At 45.1% G+C, this 20172-nt stretch overlaps 1 protein-coding gene across 1 annotated transcript in view; it reads left to right on the top strand.

Moving 5' to 3' along the window:
* LOC119178107 (FUN14 domain-containing protein 1-like) overlaps window positions 1–15727 on the top strand; it is a 91315-nt gene extending 75588 nt beyond the window's left edge. The window contains exons 4-6 of the mRNA XM_037429266.2: window positions 2372–2447; window positions 5918–6037; window positions 15543–15727. Coding sequence (XP_037285163.1) covers window positions 2372–2447; window positions 5918–6037; window positions 15543–15623 — 277 coding nt within the window. The 3' untranslated portion in view covers window positions 15624–15727. The remainder of the gene's footprint in view (window positions 1–2371; window positions 2448–5917; window positions 6038–15542) is intronic.
* The last annotated feature ends 4445 nt before the right edge of the window (window positions 15728–20172 follow it).

Raw genomic sequence — 20172 nt, 5'->3', positions numbered from 1 at the left:
GGAACAAAAGGCCGGCGCAGCACGTCAACGTCGCGAAGCAGATCTTGAAAACGTTCGTCAATGGGAAGCGGCGAGGAAGTGCGCATATCACCAGGCGAATTAACGGAAGAAAATTTCACGGTATTACTTCCAGGAGCTTCGCCCAATCTCATTATCATTCACCTCATGGATCTGCCGTCAATTTTTTTAGGTGCGCTAAATTCAGTGAGAAATGCTGGCCACATCGGCCACTTGCAGTTTGCACCATCCGTCAAAGCGTGCAGACATAGAAGTGCCTAAAGTGTACTTCAAATACGACCATATAAAGGTACAATGCTGTGCACCCATTGGTTCGTTGACCACAACCAATATCTGACGGCGGTATAACGGAATTTCAAGATGAAAAAATTTGCCCTGTATCTGCATGTAATCTGCAAACGTCATCGAAAGACGATAGTCTTGCGTGTGGAGAGAAGGAACAAGATATTTATTTGATGTTCTGCGCAAGAAAATCAATGAATGGTATTCTGGAGGCGCTGCGTTAAAGTGCCTCGAGCGTGCAACGGAGGCGAACAAGCACATCAAGTCACTTCACACGTGAGACATGAGTGCCATCTGGCAGTTTTCTTAGAAAGCACGCGGCTCTGAGACGGGTGTGCGCGCCCATGTCAGAGGTGATAAAGTGTAGAATGCAAGGCGATGGGTAGGTGCCACCTCCGTCTCGTCTTAGGAAAGCGTTGGACACTCTCGCCTTTTTGTGCAAGCGTTGCATGGTCAGCGCAGCGTGATAAGCGCTACGGTCCTTAAAATATCTTATATATGCCTTTTCTAGTAACAGACGTGCATGCAGAATATATATGTGTTGTTATGGTGCCGCAGACATGCGCAATAATTGCTTTTTAATTGACAATTGCACAAGCATGAATGCTCAGCCTTGAGCAACATTGGTTGGCGCTGTAGATGGGGTCGGCCGTTTCAAGTACCCAGTGTTGTTAAGAGTGGACAAACAGACAATGTACAGACAGACAGACCAAAATTTTTACGTCGAAGGTCCCCAAGAAACACTATCGTCTTCAAAATGCATTGCTGTAGCTACCAAAGCTTCGTGGGAAATGTAAATTTCGTGCCCTGAAAACTCAAAAGGTTAAAAATTGAGAGAAAAAAAAAGGGCACGCGGGCAAGCACTCGATCTTTGTTTCCGTCGAGACTGTGTGAGCTGTGTCGTGTTGCTCTGCTCTACCAAAAGGGGCACAGGCTCCTCAGTTCCAGCCCTCACCCATGGAGCCTGACGGAAAGATAAAATTATATCACTGCCATTAGATTTATTCCGGTGGCTTAGTGGCACCAGTGCCAGCCTGAAAAGCAAAGTTTTCTCAGAGAGTAATGCCATGGCAGTATCTTTTATCGAAAGATGCACAATATCGTAGTGAATGTACTGGAAATGTGGATACAGATACTAGTCTTGCGAGGTGTATCACGGCACAGGTACAAGAGACCCAAAAAGTATTTAAGATACGTGTATCTTCGATACTGGCCAGCCCTGAAGATAACTAATACAAGATTTTGAGATTTATTAACAATGCTACCAGCATTAATGTTTGAATGGTTGAACATGCAATCTTTTCATAGGAAGTGGAGTGTGTCAGGCATTCTTCGAAGTATCTTGATCGCCATGGACTTGCGTTCTGGAGTTTTTCGGGTCATCTCAAATGAAGAGCTTGTTCCCATAAGCTTTACACATAAGGTACTTTGTGCGTCTTACCTCATTGTTTGTTCGTGGTCATGGAGCTGAATTTATACTTTTAAATTACATCATTGACATAGCTGTTTCAATGTTTTTTTTTTTTTTTTGACATCCTACAGTGTAAGCAGTGGACAATGGTCGGCCTGCTTATCTTTCTCGATGGCATGTCAGTGGGCATGTGCACCAATTTATTCCGTCCCTCACTGCCCATGCAGCTACGTAAGTGGCATGAACAAGAGGTCATTCATTTCTCAGCAGTCCCTTTAAACACAAATGGCAGTGGTAGGGTACAAGCTGTCAGAGGCAGCACGCCACTAAACATTTATTGACCTCTCATTAGTATCGCTCGTGGAGCTGCGTGGTAAAGAAGTGGCGAATGCTATTGGTGCACATATAGGATAGCCCACTTTTGATACTGACAAAAAGGTGAAGCTCATTATGCTGGTACAACAAAGAAGACTGTGCAAGGCACCTCTGCAACAACAGCATTTTTCATGCCAGGCATATTCTGGCATTAACATGTGACTAAATTTTTATTGTCACCAACACCAACATTGTTTTCAAACATTTGCTTTTGTGCTCATTGATCACTCTGTGATTGGGCAGCTTGGAGAGAGAACAGATATCTTTTGTTGTTAAAATGCCCAGGTGTGTGGGGTTCATCTTCACCAAGGCAGGCAAGATTGCTGCCACTGCCATTGGAGGTAGCCTGCTGCTTTTTCAGGTGTGCCCTTTTGCATTACCGTCAAGGTCTTCATGCTTGAGAGTTCTTCTATTTACAACAGAATGCACGTGCTACAATCTGTGTTTCCAGCTCAGAAAGAATGGCTGAGGTATCAAACTATGCATGATCTTTAGGCCTGCGATGAGGTTCTTTAAAGGAGTTTGCTTGAGTTGTCACATTGTACAAGTGGTTGTGACGAAATTGAACCATACTTTAAAGAGGCCCTGCAACACTTCTGGAACAAGGTCAGAAAAGGCTGCCTATCGGTAGTCAATGCTCTCAAGACCACATGAGCCCACTATCGTAGTGCTGCAAGCGGCCTGGAATTTACAATAGATTTTCAAAGTCAGCTGAATATTGCTGTCTCTTGTCTCGACAAATGATGCTATGTACTCAAAAGTAATTGTGTCACTGGACCAAGTATCATGTTATTAGCTGATATGAGCATGGCGCGCTTGGGAGTTATTGGGGCTGCCACGAAAGGCCGCAACGAATCCGTGCGAGCACAATCGCACCAAGAAGTCATGCTTTCAAAAAAAACATAGAAGCGCTCAAGGTCACAAAGCGTGCATGAGGTTCTTTCCCCGTGCCATCCCTCTCCGCTTAGCTTTCAGGGCTTTCGTCGAGACAAGAGAAGAAAGAAAGCACTTGCAGCGCGTGACAAATCTTCATAACTCTACTTGCACTCGATGAATTCCAAAAATTTTTGCAGCGGTCAGTTCGTTAGGCAATAAGCTCATTTTTTAAAATCCCTTTTATGGAAACTTCAAAAAAGTGTTGCACGGCCCCTTTAAGCCAGTTGTCGAAGGCAAATGAGTGCTGCAAGGTGACAATGAACACAGGGAGTACAACAGCTGGAAGTAGTGAACAAGTTTATTTCTTGTGAGAAAGGAATAGGACTCCATCTTTAAAGGGGCCCTGAAACACTTTCTTTTAAGTAACCATGGAATGCTTGAAGAGCTCATTGCCTCACGAATTCAACGACACAAGAATTTTAAGAATCCGTCCAGAAGCAGAGTTACAAAGATTTGTCGTACGCTACAATACAATTGCATTCTCTCTTGTCCCACCCTGACTAAAGTGCTGGAAACTAAGCAGGAGGGGGATGGCATGGGCAAAATAAATACATCATGCTCATGACCTTGTGCACTTTTTTATTATTTTTTTTTCTTCGAATATGCGGCTTTTTCAGTGTGATCGCACACCCACGTCTGGACAAGTTGTGGGCTTCTGCAGCAATCCCTGTAACAACTGAGCGTGCCGTGTTCAAATCAGTCAATGTCTGATAGAAGGCCTTCTACAAGTGATCTGTGAGGTTCCTTTGTCACTTGTTGAGACAAGAGAAAGTAATTTTTAGCCGACTTTGATTATTGTGAATTGCAGGCCGCCTGCTGTACTATAATAGTTGGCTCGCCTGTTCTCGGGAGCTTTTACTACTGAACAGCAGCATTTTCTGACCATGCTCAAAATGTGTTCCAGGGCCCCTTTAAGGAATTCAGGTAGAACAAATTAGGCTTCTATGAAAGACTTGAAGCTGTCTTTATGTGGCACGTACTTTCTCTCGGGAACTGTATGTTTGATATACTATTAGCAAACTGAATGCTTGCGTTGATCACTTGATACGGCATGCATGTTAAGTGGGGTGGTGTTGGTGCTGTAGCAGTTGAAAAAAAAGAAAGAAAAATCACATCATCTTACACACCGAGGCGTTTTTGCATAGGGGTACTTTTAATAACACGAAGCAGTAATACCTTATATACTACTAGCAAACTGAATGTTTGTGTTGATCACTTGATATGGCGTGCATGTTAAGTGGGGTGGTGTTGGAGCAGTAGCAGTTGAAAAAAAAAAGAAAGAAAAATTACATCATCTTACACACCGAGGCGTTTTTGCATAGGGGTACTTGTAATAACACGAAGCAGTAATTAATACCTTAGTATATGCAGTATGCTATTGACTGCGGGGGCTGCATTTTTTAATGGAGGCGAAAATGTTTGAGGCCCGTGTGCCTATTAGATTTAGGTGCACATTAAGGAACCCCAGGTAATCAAAATTTCTGGAGTCTTTCACTGCGGCATCTTTCTTAATCATATTGTAGTTGTGGGACGTTCAACACCATATATTATTGCACTATCGTATTGCCTCTCCTGCTCAAACACCCTTATAGACAGCTATAGTTTAGCAAGCTTTGCACAGAGAATATCGCCAGTGAAGCCATACCCCAGCAAATGTCTTGAATAATGCTGTTTTCGAAAATGATTGAACGATCTGCATAATTCAGTCTACACGTGCGATTTGTTCCATGGCAAGTGTAGCCTGCACATGTGCAAGCAAAGTGGTCTATTACTATAGCACTCCCTCATTGTGGGTGTCTTGAAAAGAATGTGGCACTTAGCGTCTTCAGCGTGTCAAGTGAAGTTGGTCGAATTTCGTCACGTTCATTGCTTTGCTTTTGCGGCAAAGCTGTGACCTTTTTTTTTTGTTTCACCACAATTTTATTGTTTAAGCTTTCTAATGGTGGAATCATCTGGCGTAGTTCCTCATTCTCTGGCACTTTCTTTTTCTCGGTGGCAACACATGTAATACAGAAAAGCTTTGCGAACGGAACGGATGATCACCCTGGAAGCAGTCCAGTGGCATTTCGTACAATTTAGCGCATGAACTACGGGCTTGCGTATAATGTGCTATACCACTAGACTGTAGCAAGCATCAGGGAACATTAGGTACCCAAGCTTTTCAGTAATATCTCCCGGTAAAAGCTTTCGACTTTCAGTAATTGAAACAAGCAACTCTCAGTCAAGTGAATGTCATTCTCACAGAACTATCTTACGCCGATTACTGCATGACCTATTTGTTATTGGCCTAGCAGATGATACGCAAGCGCCTCAATCAAGTAGCTGTGAACGTAACGTGTCTTTGAAACTAGCTGGGTGCCCAGTGCTTCACCATTTTCATTTACAAATTTCCATTATACTTTAACAGTGAGAATACAATCGAACTGCATTGTAGCTTCAAATGCAGCCATGGCAATCGTCTGCACGAGAGATGATGCGGCGGCATGTCTACTTCGGTGGTGGTGCCTGGCGGCAAAACGCCGCGCCAACGCCGAGGATTGTTTCTCATTTAAATTCGCTCTTTCGCACGGGCACTGAAAAAATAGAGGACTGGGCCAACTGTGAGTTTTGCAAAGGTTGCTTTTTATGAAAACGCCGCTTGGTTCATTGTGGTGTAGAAAATGGACTGCCGAGTAGCAAGCTGTAGAAGAAAGCAAGGCAGGGACAAAGAAGGGCGGCGCACACACAACACTTCCTTTGCATTGTGTGTTCCCTCCAATCTTCGACAAACACGCCCAAGTTTCGACGCCATGTAGCAAGGCCCTGAAGCAAAGTGAAAAGAGGGGAGCAAACCGTGGAGTTGGGAGACAATCAGATTTTGTTTACCACTACTCTAACTTGGATGCTGGTTTGCAGGTGGCTCAGCACCAGGGCTACGTGAAGGTGAACTGGTCCAGGCTCAACAAGGATTTGCAGCAGGCACAAAATGAGTTGGCACGGCGCACTGATGGCAAGCTGCCCAGGCTGCTTGAAGAGGTAAGTGAGGCCTGTGCTATGAGACCAGTGGTGGTAAAACAGTGCCATTTGCGCCATTTTGCCTCGATCCAACCTTTCTGCACCTTTCTGTGTTAAGGGCAGTGTAAGTTACACCAACTGTGCTCAAGTTCCCAGTTTCTGCCTTTCATGCAGCAACCGAGCATTCTTTACCCAAAATGTTCTTAGTCTTCTGTAATGTGGAAACCTATAGTTTTACTAAATAGCATACATGTGAACCCATTTGCATTGAGCAGTAGAACGTTAAAATAGCCCTTAGTTAGCCCTGTCTGACAAGCACCTGTGCAGTTTACCCTGTGGGAAAACTGTCTACCGATTATTACTGGTCACCATCGCATCATTTACGATGCTCAAAAAACTGACCCATAAAAAGGGGTCACATTTTAATGGAGACCTATTTTCATTCAATACTTCACTGACTAGGTGTCAAATGAATTCAATCTCAAGCCTTGCTGCAGACACATGTGCACCATCAGGCAACAGCATTACACAAAGTATTCTTACACAAACAGGCATATAGTGTACTCTTACACAATTGATATAATAAAGAACACAAATACTCACTACAAACTTTCGCTAATACTCTAAAAATGTAAATGCAATACTTACATGAAATGATCAGCGCTGAAGAAACCTCTGTGACCCTCGATTGACTCTGACGCTGACTGATCGACGCTGATGGATGCGATCGCTGCTTTGTACAGCCAATAAAACTCCTAAAAACCACTTGAACATGCTCGTCTTGACTTGCAACACTTACCACACATAAAAGCGACCAAAGATAAGTGTCACACTTTAATAGCGCGGAAGTTCTTCTACAAAACATGCTGCACTATTGGGCACGAGGCCCAACACTGTAGGCGCGGGCGCAGCTGAAATCTCTGTCACTTGCAGAGTGGGATTACGTGATCTCGCCTCGCTTTTCGAAAGGGAAGTGGACGGTTGAATCTGTTGTTTTAAACCACGTCTGTGTGGTGCTTTCTCTTTTGAGCAGTATTGTTCTGCTTTCACACACACCTGCACTTTGTCAATATAGTTACTCTATATGCCCCCTACGGGAACAGAGTTGCGCATAGGTCCATTATTGTGTTCAACGGCTGTGCAGTGAAGCCACTCATTCTGTGCGTAGTAGACAAAATGCGGCGCTATGTTCCGGTGCAGGCGGCGTGCCGCAGACTTATTTGCACGTGATAAGCACGCTTGTACTTTTGCAGTGAAGCGGTATATTGCTATAAGTTCTAATGAATGGCGTCCACGAGCAAAAACAACGTCGTAAACAAGAGTTTTGTAGCGGTGGGCATATTCCACCATAGCAGCTTTCATATGCATGCTACAACTAACAGCTCAAAGGTCGCAATTTCGCACACTAATTGCAACGAAAAGCGGTGGGATGACTTTCAAAATATGTATGATGTTTTCTCCCCTGGCCAGAAGTAAAAAAATACTATTCTTGAAGGGTGTTTGAAGGTAATTCATGCACATATTGTTGACAATCAGGTTACATTGTGGCTATGGATGCCGGCTGAACAGCGGCCGTTGGCACAATATCACTGCCCATGCGGTCACGCTGGTGATTACTGACAAACTGTCATTAGCCATCATTCACAACTGCTTCACAATTAAAAAAAGTGGCGCAGAAAATTGGCTTCGAACTCATTCAAATGCCCACGTCAACCGCACATTTTGTGCAGTACATATTCTAATAATTAAGGCAAAAGCTTGTCTTTTGGAACACGATAAGAGGCCGACTGTCGGCCAAAACACAAGTGCTGCCAATACTTGTATTGCGTCATATAATACACAAAATATCAATTGAAGCATGCCTAGCTCCATCAATCGATTTGTCACCGACGCAGGCGAGGGATCTATTAGAGGCGTTTCGTAGTTCCCGCGACGTTTGGTCTCTGCTCTTGCCAATAATTTTAACATGCTCAAAATGTGTTTACGACCATGACTTAAAGGGACCCACAACCAATATTTATGGTACCCGTTTTCTTGAGTGATAATAAAGCTTATCGGTCCAAGCATGTAATCACGGATTGGTAATGCGGATGCCGTAAAGCATTTATAATCAGAATTTTTTTATTTGCGGCAATTATGAAGTCTTAAGGAGACATGATGTAAACAGTGAATGTGATCGCTACAGCGATTATACGCCAGTGTAACACCAGCAGTGATGAAAAGTAAAAGCCTAAGTAAAGACACGTAATGTTGTGTTTGTAAAGTTTGCAGTCCCGCGACCACTGCTTTCTAGCGTGCAAAATCATTTTACAGGAGTTACAGCACTTTCTCGGGGATTCTTCTGCAAGTACTTTTGGCCGTGCACAGGTAGTTTTTTCAACTTAAGCCAAGTCTTTGAAAACGAAACGATGCATTTACATGTAAATTACAATTTACGCGTGGTAGTTTATGCATAGAGAAACATACTTACATAAAGAGCGGACACTCCCGTAGGGCCTGTAACGTTTAGCTCAGAGACAAGACGACTATGAACACTTGGCTGGGCCTCGCCATGACGAAAGACCCCTGGCCGTTTATTTTCTGGGCTTAAGTAGCCGCGCTCACAGCGGGAAAGGGGGAAAGAAAGCAAAGGAAGGAAAGTAAAGCAGACGAAACGGTGGAGAGAAGGAGGAGACAATATCGCCTAGGGCGAATGCTGATAGCAGATAGTCCGGTCTGTTACATCTTCTCTTCACACACTTTCAAAACACTAATTTCTTTTGCACTCATTTACTTGATGGAAGGATGGCCCGTAGTGAAGGCGCTTCGGTTCGCTGCGCTGGCATCCTGACCTGCGCAGGCCAGCCAGTGGGCTTCCTGGAGTGTCTGGAGAAGTGGTGGCGTTATAATCTTTCTCTGGCTGAGCTGGTTGCACCTGGTGACTTTCCAGTGGGTTGTCCGGCGTGTTGTTGCTGCGGTGTCCATCACTGAACTTCATCGGGGGCCTTGCGTCGGGGTTCGGATTACCCTAGGTGCTGACCTTGTCGTCGAAGTTTTCGTCCGTTCGCAGCAAGTGCTGTCGGTTCCGTCTCAGGGGCCCATGGTCTTCCGTTCTTACCACGTGTGATCGTGGTGCAGTCTCTTGTACCACTTTCGCTCGGCGTGACCAGCTTCCATGTTTGATCCGGACCACATTTCTGGCTTCCAAGGGTGGTAGTGGCCTGCCTCGGGAAGACTGTCGCTGTTTTCATACAGGTATGCCTCCGTCGACGTTGTATTCTGGAAGAGTGGCGTGCAGGCGGCGACCTTGCAGTAGTTCTCCGGGTGAGTGACCGCTGTCAAGGGGAGAAGATCGATAAGCCAACATACCAAGCCATACATCACCCCGGGACTCGTGGGTTTTCTTTAGAATACGCTTTACGATCTGTACCCCCTTTTCAGCTAAGCCATTTGACCGTGGGAACTCTGGACTCGAGGTAATATGCTTGAAGTCATATCGGCGCACGAAGGACGCGAACTCTCGCGATGCAAATTGAGGCCCGTTGTCGGTACAAACTTGGTTGGGAATGCCGTATCGCGAGAAGATAGCAGATATCTTGTCGATTACTTCCCCCGCCGTGGTACCTCTGTGTTTCTCGACGTCAGGAAAGTTCGAATGGGCATCAAACACAACTACGTAGTGTTCTCCAGCGAATGTAAATAGGTCTATGCCTACGCGATGCCACGGTCAGTCGGGCGTTGGCTGTAGCAGGAGGGGTTCATTCGGTTGACTGTATGCGTACTCTCGACATACGCTGCACGTTTGCGCTCGTTGCTCAATGTCACTGCTCATTCCCGGCCAGAAAACCAGTCTACGGGCTCTAGCTTTGCACTTGTTCATACCCAAGTGGCCTTCGTGAATTCGCTCAAGAATGTTCGCACGCATTGATTTAGGCACCACAACTATGCAACCCTTTAGCACCACTCCATTGACCACGGATAGCTCTTCCGCATACGGTTTCAGTACGCCGTCTATTGCCATGCCATCTTTCATTTGTTTCATGGTGCGGCTGAGAAGCGGATCTTCGAGGGTTTCCTTCTGCAGCTGCAACATAGTCGCTTTGCTTATGATGCTGGTGACTACTTGCGTTGTGTGGACGTCCACGTCCTCGACTTGGTCGCCTCCGCCAGTTGGTAGTGCGGCACGAGACAGCAGGTCTGCGAGTAACAGGTCCCTACCAGGTACAAACTGCAACAAAAAATCATATTTCATAAGACGGATGAAAAACCGCTGTAGCCTGGGTGGCATATCTGCAATGTTCTTTTCAGCAATCGCAAGTAATGGTCTGTGATCAGTTTCTATCGTAATGCTTTGTCCATACACGAACTGATGAAATTTTTCACAAGCGACAACAATTGCCAGTGTTTCCTTTTCTATGTGGGTGTATCGCTCTTCACTCGGCGTCAGTGCTCTTGAGGCGTAGGTCACTGGGCGCCAGTCATCCCCGTGTCTTTGCAATAAGGCAGCGCCGATACCTGTTCCTGAGGCATCCGCAGTTATCTTAGTGTTTCTTTTTTCATCAAAAAGAGCCAGCAACGGAGGCTTAGCGAGCGCTGCGCAGATCTGGTCCCATTCGCGCCGATGGGCTGTTGTCCACTCAAACACCGATGCTTCTTTCACCAGGCTACGCAGCAACGCCGTTTTGTTGCTCAAAGCTGGCAGGTACTTTCGAAAGTAGTTCACAACCCCGAGTAATCTGCGCACACCCTGTTTATCTTTTGGGGCTGGCATGGCACAAACGCTTTCGATTAAATCGAGACTAGGACGAATTTCGTCTCTTTTGATAACATCGCCAAGGAATGCAACCTGCGTGGTGCAGAACACGCATTTAGCTGGAATAAATGTCAGCCCTTTCTCTTGCCTTAGCACTGCAATGACGCGTTCGTCGTGTTCTTTCTTTGAGTCGCCCCATATTAAAACGTCGTCTACGTAGACGCGCACTCCCGGCAGCCCTTCGAACATCTCTGTTAGAGTCTTCTGGAACACCTCACTGGCTGAGGAAACTCCGAAAGGCAGACGCAAAAAACGGTACCGCCCAAATGGTGTCGCAAAAGTGCATATTCATGAAGTGGCCTCATCTAAAAGAATCTGATGAAAGCCGGCATTAGCGTCGAGCCGGGAGAAGTATTGTGCTCCTGCCAGCTCGCTCTCTATGTCCTCTCGTGAATGCATAGGATAGTGCTCCCACTTATTGCTCCTGTTCACTGCTCTAGGGTCCATGCAAATGCGAAGGGTACCATCCTTCTTGTGCACAACTACCAGGGGGCTCACCCAGTCAGTTGGTTCGTCCACCTTGACGATGATTGAGGCCTTTTCCATTCGTTGCAGTTCTTGTCGCAGGCGTCCTTTCAACGCTATGGGTACTCTGCGGGCAGGCTGCACGACTGGAACGGCATCCTCTTGTAGCACCATTTTGTAGGGTCGCTTGACGCAGCCGGTGCCGCTGAAAAGGTCAGGAAATGCAAGCCGGAATTTCGTTTGCTCATCGCCTACATTCACGGCGTTCGTCGTCACCGGTACCAGACCAAACTGCTGGCATGTCTTTAAGCCAAGGATGGCTTGGCGCCCCTTTTTCACGATAAAGAACGAGACTGAATGCTGTGCTTCGCTTATCTCGAGGTCTTCGTTCGCCACGCCAACGTGTTTGATTGCACTGCCGTTGTATGCTGTGAGGACAGCGGCGCTCTTTCGCGGAGTGCTTGCGTGGGCGATTCGGTTGAACAGGATTAGGGGCAGCAAATTCGCCTGAGACCCGGTATCTACCTTGAATTGTATCTCCTGACCGGCTATTTTTCCGCGAACCATCCAATCCGCTCCTATGTCTCCGGTGGCGCCGCAAATGCTGATGCCCAAGATGTCAAAATTTTCATCGCTTTCTTCGGCTTTGTGAACCTTGGTTATCTTGCGCGCATTGTTGCAGCATGCGGCGAAGTGATTTCGTTTTTTGCATGTATAACAAGTTTTTTCATACGTCGGGCACCGCTCAAGGGCATGTACCTTGTTACAATTTCGACACCGAGTTCCATTCGCAAACTTCGTGCGGTGTGTGCTGCATGTAAAGTCAACGTGCAGGCTTTCATTTGACCATGCTGCGCTCTGAATGGCAGCAAGCTCAGCGGCTTTGCAAATTTCTTCTGCTTTCTGCAAGTTTAAGTCTTTGTCACTCAGCAACTTTTCTCGAAGTTTCGCATTATTTGTCCCAAACACCACTCGATCCCTGATCATGGACTCTTCAAGCGTACCGAAGTTGCACAGCTTTGCTCGCTTTTTTAAGTCCCGTAGGAACCGCTGAAAGGCTCGGCCTCTTCCTGTGTTCGCAGTCGAAAAATGTGCCTTTCGTGGACTTCATTACCCTGGTCGACACAATATTCTTCAAACTTGCGCACTAACGTGTCATAATCTTCTCTGCTCTCACCTGTGGCAAACGAGAAGTTGTTGTAGACATCGAGTGCCTCGTCCCCCGCGGTGCTCAGAAGAATCGCTGCTTTTACGACCGATAGGCAGGGCTTCTTTGGTTCCGTAGCGGTGATGAACAGCTGCAGCTTCTGCTTGAATACCAGCCAGTTTTTCCTGATGTTGCCGGACAGTTGCAGCGGTTCCGGGGGCTTGACGAGGTTCATTTCGAACGTCAGGACCACTTCTGACACCATGTAACGTTTAGCTCAGAGACAAGACGACGATGAACACTTGGCTGGGCCTCGCCATGACGAAAGACCCCTGGCCGTTTATTTGCTGGGCTTAAGTAGCCACGCTCACAGCGGGGAAGGGGGAAAGAAAGCAAAGTAAGGAAAGTAAAGCGCACGAAACGGTGGAGAGGAGGAGGAGACAATATCGCCTAGGGCGAATGCTGATAGCAGATAGTCCGGTCTGTTACAGGGCCCTGCGGCCCAAGCGCCACGAGCGGCTGGTCAGACCCGATAATTTCTTCCGCATAAATAAAGTAACAAAAAGTTATCTTTCCAATGCTGGGATTTGAATATTACCTTCATGCTCCGAAGGCGAGTGTCTTTACCACTATGCCTCACATGCATGATTCCACAAAGGAAATACATGTACAGCACATCTAAACCACATGAATGTGCTTCTTTGTGCAAAACAAATGCAGAAACACAACGCTTTCTAGTTACACTTTACTGCTTTTGTTGTAAGGCATTAAATGTCATCAGCGGGACATGATGTAGAGCAGATATCAAAATTGCACAAATTAATAAATTTCTTTTTCGCGAAAACTTGATGTCAAACTTGGGTATTTGATGTCCTTTTGAAGAGGCTATTACATGTCTTAACAAAGGGGTAAAAGCGAAGATGGTTACGCCATCTAGCGGTCGGTCGGGCCCCTTCTAGCTGGGCCGCGAAAGGGCTCCAGTGGTCACTCTTTATATAGTATATTTCTCTATGGTTCACGTGCGACTGTAGTTGGACGGCTTTGATATGTCATCAGTTGACAACTTGAGGAAGTTAAAAGAATGAATATTGGCTCGCATGCGAGCGCGAAATTCGGACCTTTATCAAGTTATGCCAGAGCGACATGCTTTGACGGACGACAGCAATGGCAACGAATCCGACGGACCGCCACCATCACCGCCACTAGCAGCACGCATCAGTGGAAGAAATTCTCCATAGAGCAGTAGGTCAATGGCATTTCGCGTGTCGCAGCGATCGCATTCACAAGCTTGCGTGCTTCTTCCAACGCGCCCAACGCGATGGGAATCGCTACTCCGGAAACACTGCGTGCATGCACAGCTGCACCCATTTCCCTGCAGAGGCCATGAAAGAAACGCCGATTTTCATGCTCTACTTCTTTTATCTTGTAACCTGCATAGAAACACAAAAATGGATGATAACACATATTCAAAATTTAAGCGCTTATTCTGGTTCACTTTTAAGTAATCACAGCAAAGTTAAGACTTCATATTTGTGGTTCATGGCACTTGTGCTAGGGGTGTGACATGCCGGGTTTTCGTTACTTTTAAACGCAATTTAAAAATATAAATCCTACTCAAATCGCCAAAGGTATCCTGTCACCTGTCACCATAGTGCACGCTCTTTTCCTTTTCACCTGAATCTAATCACGCATTCTGGCCAGTTGTGGGTCCCTTTAACGTATGCGCCAGGAGGTGTGCTGCATCACTTTAGCAGTGCATGGTTTCTCAAGCGATCAGCCCGCTGTGGTGGTCTTCTGGCTAAATCACTCGGCTGCTACCGGCAGGTCACCGGATCAAATCCCAGCTGTGGCGGCTACATTTTCGATGGAGGCGGAAATGCTGTAGGCTCGCGTGCTCAGATTTGGGTGCACGTTAAAGAACCGGAAGTGGTAGAAATTTTCGTAGCCCTTCACTACGCCGTCTCCCATAATCATATCGTAATTTCGGAGCGTTAAGCCACACACATTAATCATTTTCTCAAGCAGTTGTGAATAAACCGTCCAGTTTGTCCTGTGTAGCCACAGCTCGGGGAAATGTGCACATTGTTTCGAGCACGAAGCACGCGCATGTTATCCATCGAAATGAGTCGTCTTTTAGAATCGAGATGTCTACAGCGACCTGAGGGAGTGTGCATTTTCGGTGAGCTAGTATCTTTGAACGTTGCCACTTGGATGTTGTGCAAAGTATGTCAGCACATGCTCCTGGTAACACCACATCAAAGCTTGTGACAGCCGCAAGTTGTCGCCCCCCGAAGCAAGGCACGCACGCTATACCAAACGTGGACACGGCTGTACTGAATAGTTTTACAGTGAAAGCTATTGTTAGATAACAAGGGCAGTTCCTGGTGCTGTAGTTGTCCGTAGCCACAATCGAGCAAAAATAAGAAAAAATAAATATCCAAGATAGAATGGGCTTCAAACTTGGGTCGTCTCCGTGGTGTTCTATGTATAGTAGAGCTATGTTAGTGCTCGAAACTCTTGTGCAAAAAGACATTGTCATGTCGAGAAGGAGCTATGTTAACATATGTAGTATAGGAAAGTATAAAATAAACACCACGGGTGTTGCACTACACAAATTGCGTAATGAGTGGGTCGTTGAATGCTTCCAACCCATTATTAAAGGCTCAGTCAGCATTCCTAATTAAAATAGATTTACCGGCGCAAAAAGACCCAGCACTTATGAAGGATAACACAGCAGTGAACTGTCAACTGATTTGTTACTTTGAACGCAAGGCCTTTTTCATGGCACCCATCGAAGCGACGCAAAGGGGACATGATGAAAAGCCGGTAAATCTATCCTAATTATAAACTAACTCACCCAAGCAGCAGTTTTAGCATCATTCTTCTTCAGCCACAGTATCGACAAAGCGCACCGAATGCCGATTAATGGCTTAGTGCTTACTTCCCAACTTGCAAAAGCTATGATTTATGGCATCCAGTGAGTACCGTGCAAGCGTATACTTGTAATTGTAGCCACAAAAAAGTTTATGAATGCGGCTTTTCCAGTGTTTGCTTTCTGTGCAGGTCAGGAGTTCTTTCACTTAATGTGTTCTGCCTTCTTCACTCTCCCAATATCTTTGCAGGCCCAGAAGTTCGTCAAGGACAATGTATTTCTGGCTACAGGGTTTGCCGGTGGCTTCTTGCTGGGTGTTGCATCCTCCTGAAAAGTAGCACCCTAAGCTGCTTAACTTAGTAGATTGTTTTCGTTTGTCTGCAATAAAAATGATGTAGCATTGTTTTGTGGCCAAGAGTATGGCCCCCAGTGAAACGTCCTTGCAGACTGGCATTACTCGAGTTTCCAGTGCTGGTGGAGAGCTGCATTAACCTTCCTAAAAGTTGAAAAAGGAATCACTGGTTGTTGAGAAACTGTTATCGCATGGTGCTTTGTCAATGTACGAAGAATGCTCGTAATCTTGGCCAGTGCGCAGTTGTCCTGGCAGCAATATCTGCAATAACTCGGAGTTGTGATAATGTTGCGATGCCGTAATGAAAACCCCGCTGACACGATATAGCATAGTGATTAATGTAGGGATGGAAAAGCTGCTTCATTTCCGCCCTTGTGCGACAAATAACCTTGTGCGACAAACTTATTTATCGGCGCCTAACTACCCCTGGATGTGTCCTCGTAAGATCGAGCACGATCTCCTAATCATTATTGCTCATTTTAATAAAATTTACTGTAGACCTTGGCATCGGCGCTGGAATAGTAGTATGGAACATTGTCTTGTAAAAAAAAAAAACGTTTGCCTGAAAAATACATATATAACTTTAGACGTTGAAAAACACTTTTCCGTAAATTTCGCGATTTCCCAAATCGGAGCTCATATTAGTAAAAAAACTGAGCGCTTCTCAATTACGATATCTATTCTTGTTGAAGTGCAAGTAATGGAGAATGTTGTGACGCAACAGTTTTTTTTTACTTAGTGAAACATTTCAAAGCAGAAAATTACAAACATGCCAAACCACACAAAGTTTCCTGCTGGTAAACAATCAGGATAATTAAACTCAGTAATTAACTTATACTTTCGCTTTCATACCAAATAACTTTTAAGTTTTTATCGCACTTTGTTTTGGTACACAATTGTGATCAAATGTAAGTGGTTTACTAAAAACACCATTGTTTAAAAAATAGTTTTTCAGAAGGCTATTTTTAAATGGCCTGATTGAAGTCAAGGACATCATCTACCATTTTTTGTAAAGAAACATTGCATAGTTTTGGCCGTTATTAAGTAGTGACGCATCAAATGTGACCAAATCAGCCTCGCGGCCACGCCGTTCGTTATGGTTCGAAAATCGGATATATGTTGTTCAAAGTAATTGTTCGCAATGTGATCACAAAAAGATATCGCAGCATATCCACGGAGTCAATGATGATAAGTAGGACGAAGCTTCGGAAGGTTTTATCGGTAAACTGTGAATCGTCCGTCCGCTGGCCGTGTTCTTCTGTCTGTCGTCTGCCTGTTCTTCCGTCTGTATCTGTGTCCATCCGTTCATCTAGGGAACGCTCCAAGTACCATCATCTTGCATCTTTTCATTATAAACAAGTACCGCCATCTAACAGATATTCTAAGGACTAAATTAGAGGTCGCTACCTACTATACATAGCACCTACCAAAAGATACACACTGTGACATATGGCCCAGCAATATTGCCCAGCGTATGGCACAGACTATCGGCCGCTTCCAGAACTTGTGAACCAAGCTTCGGACAATCAGCGAAGGGGGTACTACACTCAGCGGCATATTGAACACTTTAAAAGTATGCCTAATGAAGAATCCGTAATCTACATGGATGCCTCATGCACTCTAGAAGGCCCCAGCACAGAAGCATTTTTCAACTTGAGAACCGGGAAAGCATCCTCACTTTTAATAATTGGACCGGTATATAACGAAATTCTCGGAAAAATGTGTTATAAAAAGGATTTCGTTATGTGCAGGTTCGGTACAAAATTCAGAAAATAAACATGCAACATAAACAGAAGGGGGACTGAAAGCAGAACTAACCCAAAATACTTATTTTACAGTAAAAACTGCGTTATTTTGCGATAACAATTATATGGACACTCGGTGGGTTTTTGCCGTTGCCGCCATGTTTCTAACGAGTCCAAATTGATAACATGCCCCCGCGCATCTTAGCTTTCACGAGCTGGTAAAAGCGCTCGAGCGCTGCTGAAGCACAGATCAAATAAGTCGGTTCACCCTTATCGCCTAAAAAGCGCTAACATCTCCCGCGTGTTAGAACTGCTAGCGATTGCTCAAACAGAAAGTACACTACCCGTCTCGTACGAGCATGAAACGCGGGTTGAAGGGGGGGGGGGGGGGGGGGGGTCAGTAGCAATACTGAACTTGAATTTTAAGGGCGGACGCGATCGTGTTCGTGCTTTCTATCTCGGCGAGTATTAGTGCGGTTTTAACGGGAAGAGACTGTGGGAAAAGAGCACTTGTCCCAGGAGTATTTGTTCACACTAGCGTTTCGTAGGAGTTCCGCGATAACGGATCCAAAAGAGGTGGCTGGCGGCCAGCCTTACTTCTTATAACATTAATTTTTTTTGCTATGGCAATCATTATTGCATTGAATGCACCATCCTGTTGGTGCCAGAACTAATCGGCTAACCACCAAAGCTACGAGCCTGCGAAGTCGCGCCGCGGCGCAAGACAGAAGCGCGTGACAAGCCGACCTCCAAAGATCTGTCGTCACCGTAGTTACAGTGTACTAAAAGGGGGCAGTGAAGTGAACGAGGCGGCCGCGCCGCATCTTGGCTGATTCTCCGGCGGGTGACTGTAGCGGCGGCGCTGCAGTTTCATGGTACTGAAGATCACGAGAACGTCTGCATTGGGAGCGCGCGTGCCCGAGCCTGCGAAAGCATGTAATTGAATTTTGAATTTTTGAATTTTTATTTGTTGAATCATACAATACAAAGGATCACCAGACTGCTTCGACCCGTAGTCAATGGCTAGTCCTGGATCCAAAAAGAAAAATGTATTCAGTGATGCAGGCTTTCTGTTACATAAAAAAGAAACTAACACTCCAAAACACAGGGTGCTGTACCGTACAAGTACTACTAGCATTTTTTAGCATGCAATTTTCGTGCCCAACGACAATGAACTCTATAATCACGATAGTGTCAAAAGGTGCACCAACGCAGGCAAATCACTAAAGTGTATATAATAACATAAACAAGACAACTCGGAGACATATTAAGTAGCCAACAATACCAGTATCCGTATTCCCAAATGCAATACAAATACAACATTCGTTGCTAGGCCACAACGAGATTCACAATCCAAAACAGCGGCATGCATTTTGAAAAACGCACGTATCAAGTAACCATCCAGCTTGTATGGTATTTCTGTGACTGCAACGCGACATGCCAGGAAACAAAAAATCCCAAAGTTAGCTCGCATCATTCAAGCTTAGATAAAGAATTTTTATAGGAGTGTTAAAACTTTGGGCTTTCTTTATTTCAGGCAGCAAGCTGTTTCATATTTTTGCTCCTATAAACGGCAACTGACGCTCGTTTTCAGTGCATTTAATGAGTTTCTGAGCCTTCATCAGTGGACGCACCTGCTACGCGCCTTGGTGCACGAGTAAATATGCAGGCACGCCGAAATCGCGTTGATACATTCACTGTTTCAAGAACCGGTCGACCCAGGAAAAAAAATGTCAATCGAAATTTGCATGGGTCCGCCTAGCTCCATACTTAATCAGCGCTTTGAGCTGCGTTACATCATAGGTGGCTTCTGACGAACTGCAAAGAGAGAAGTATCAAAACTATGATTAAATCATGCGCTCACTTTGTCAGCAGTCTCTACGATATCCAGAGCATAGTGTCCCCCACATGAGCCTACATGCGCTCGATTGTTTCACGAGAAACCCGAGTGAAAGTGACGTTGTCACAACATTAATTGGCGATGACTTTTTATCATGCCAGTTTTGTGGAAGATAATAATTATTGCTTTCCGAAAGGCTTGTTACATATAAACTTAATTAAGATAACACTCAAAGTATTAAAAAGTCTCAATTGTATATATAGCCCATCTATTAATCTGTGTAAATTCATTGTAACCAGTTCTCATTTTGTATCGACAGCTTAAATTGTGCTGCTTTCCAAATATTCCATTGGCGTAAAGCCATTGCAAGCGAGCAAGTTTATGACGATGTTTTGTATTATAGGCGTAATTCTATTAATAAGCGTCAAAAGTGTAGGCAGGCAGTAGTACATGTTGTTTTGAGAAATCTACCTTCCTTGTTTACGTACACAGTAAACACACACATGAACACACACACACACATTCAATGCCCCTTAGCACAGCTACTATATTTAGGCGGTGCATTTCTCGTCCGACTACGTTAGACTTGAACTAGTGTTGAGCAGGGCTACCCAGGATTTCTTTTTTTTTTTTTTTGAGGGGGTGTGGTGTGCAGCAGAACGCCTATGGTGGTCGCTGTGAATGCCTGTAACTATTTTAGTATACCCTAAAACGTTAAATTACCAAAACATTTCTTGGTGTAGGGGGTTCAGATTCCCTTCCTCTCCCCTCTTTCCTTGTGGCTTTCTGGTTGTGCATGCGTGTGACACAGTATTTGTTTTTTTAATCTCACAGCTTTCTGAGCACAGCTAACTTGCAATAAGTCAGCTAAGTTATTTTGAATATTGTAGACGCTTAACCAACAAGGAAAGAGTTAGGACAGAAGAAATCAGTATAAGACACA

Source organism: Rhipicephalus microplus, chromosome 1, assembly GCF_043290135.1.
Source record: "Rhipicephalus microplus isolate Deutch F79 chromosome 1, USDA_Rmic, whole genome shotgun sequence".
Taxonomy (NCBI): domain Eukaryota; kingdom Metazoa; phylum Arthropoda; class Arachnida; order Ixodida; family Ixodidae; genus Rhipicephalus; species Rhipicephalus microplus.
The sequence above is the reverse complement of the archived record's forward strand: the minus strand, read 5'-3'. Positions and strand labels throughout refer to the sequence as shown.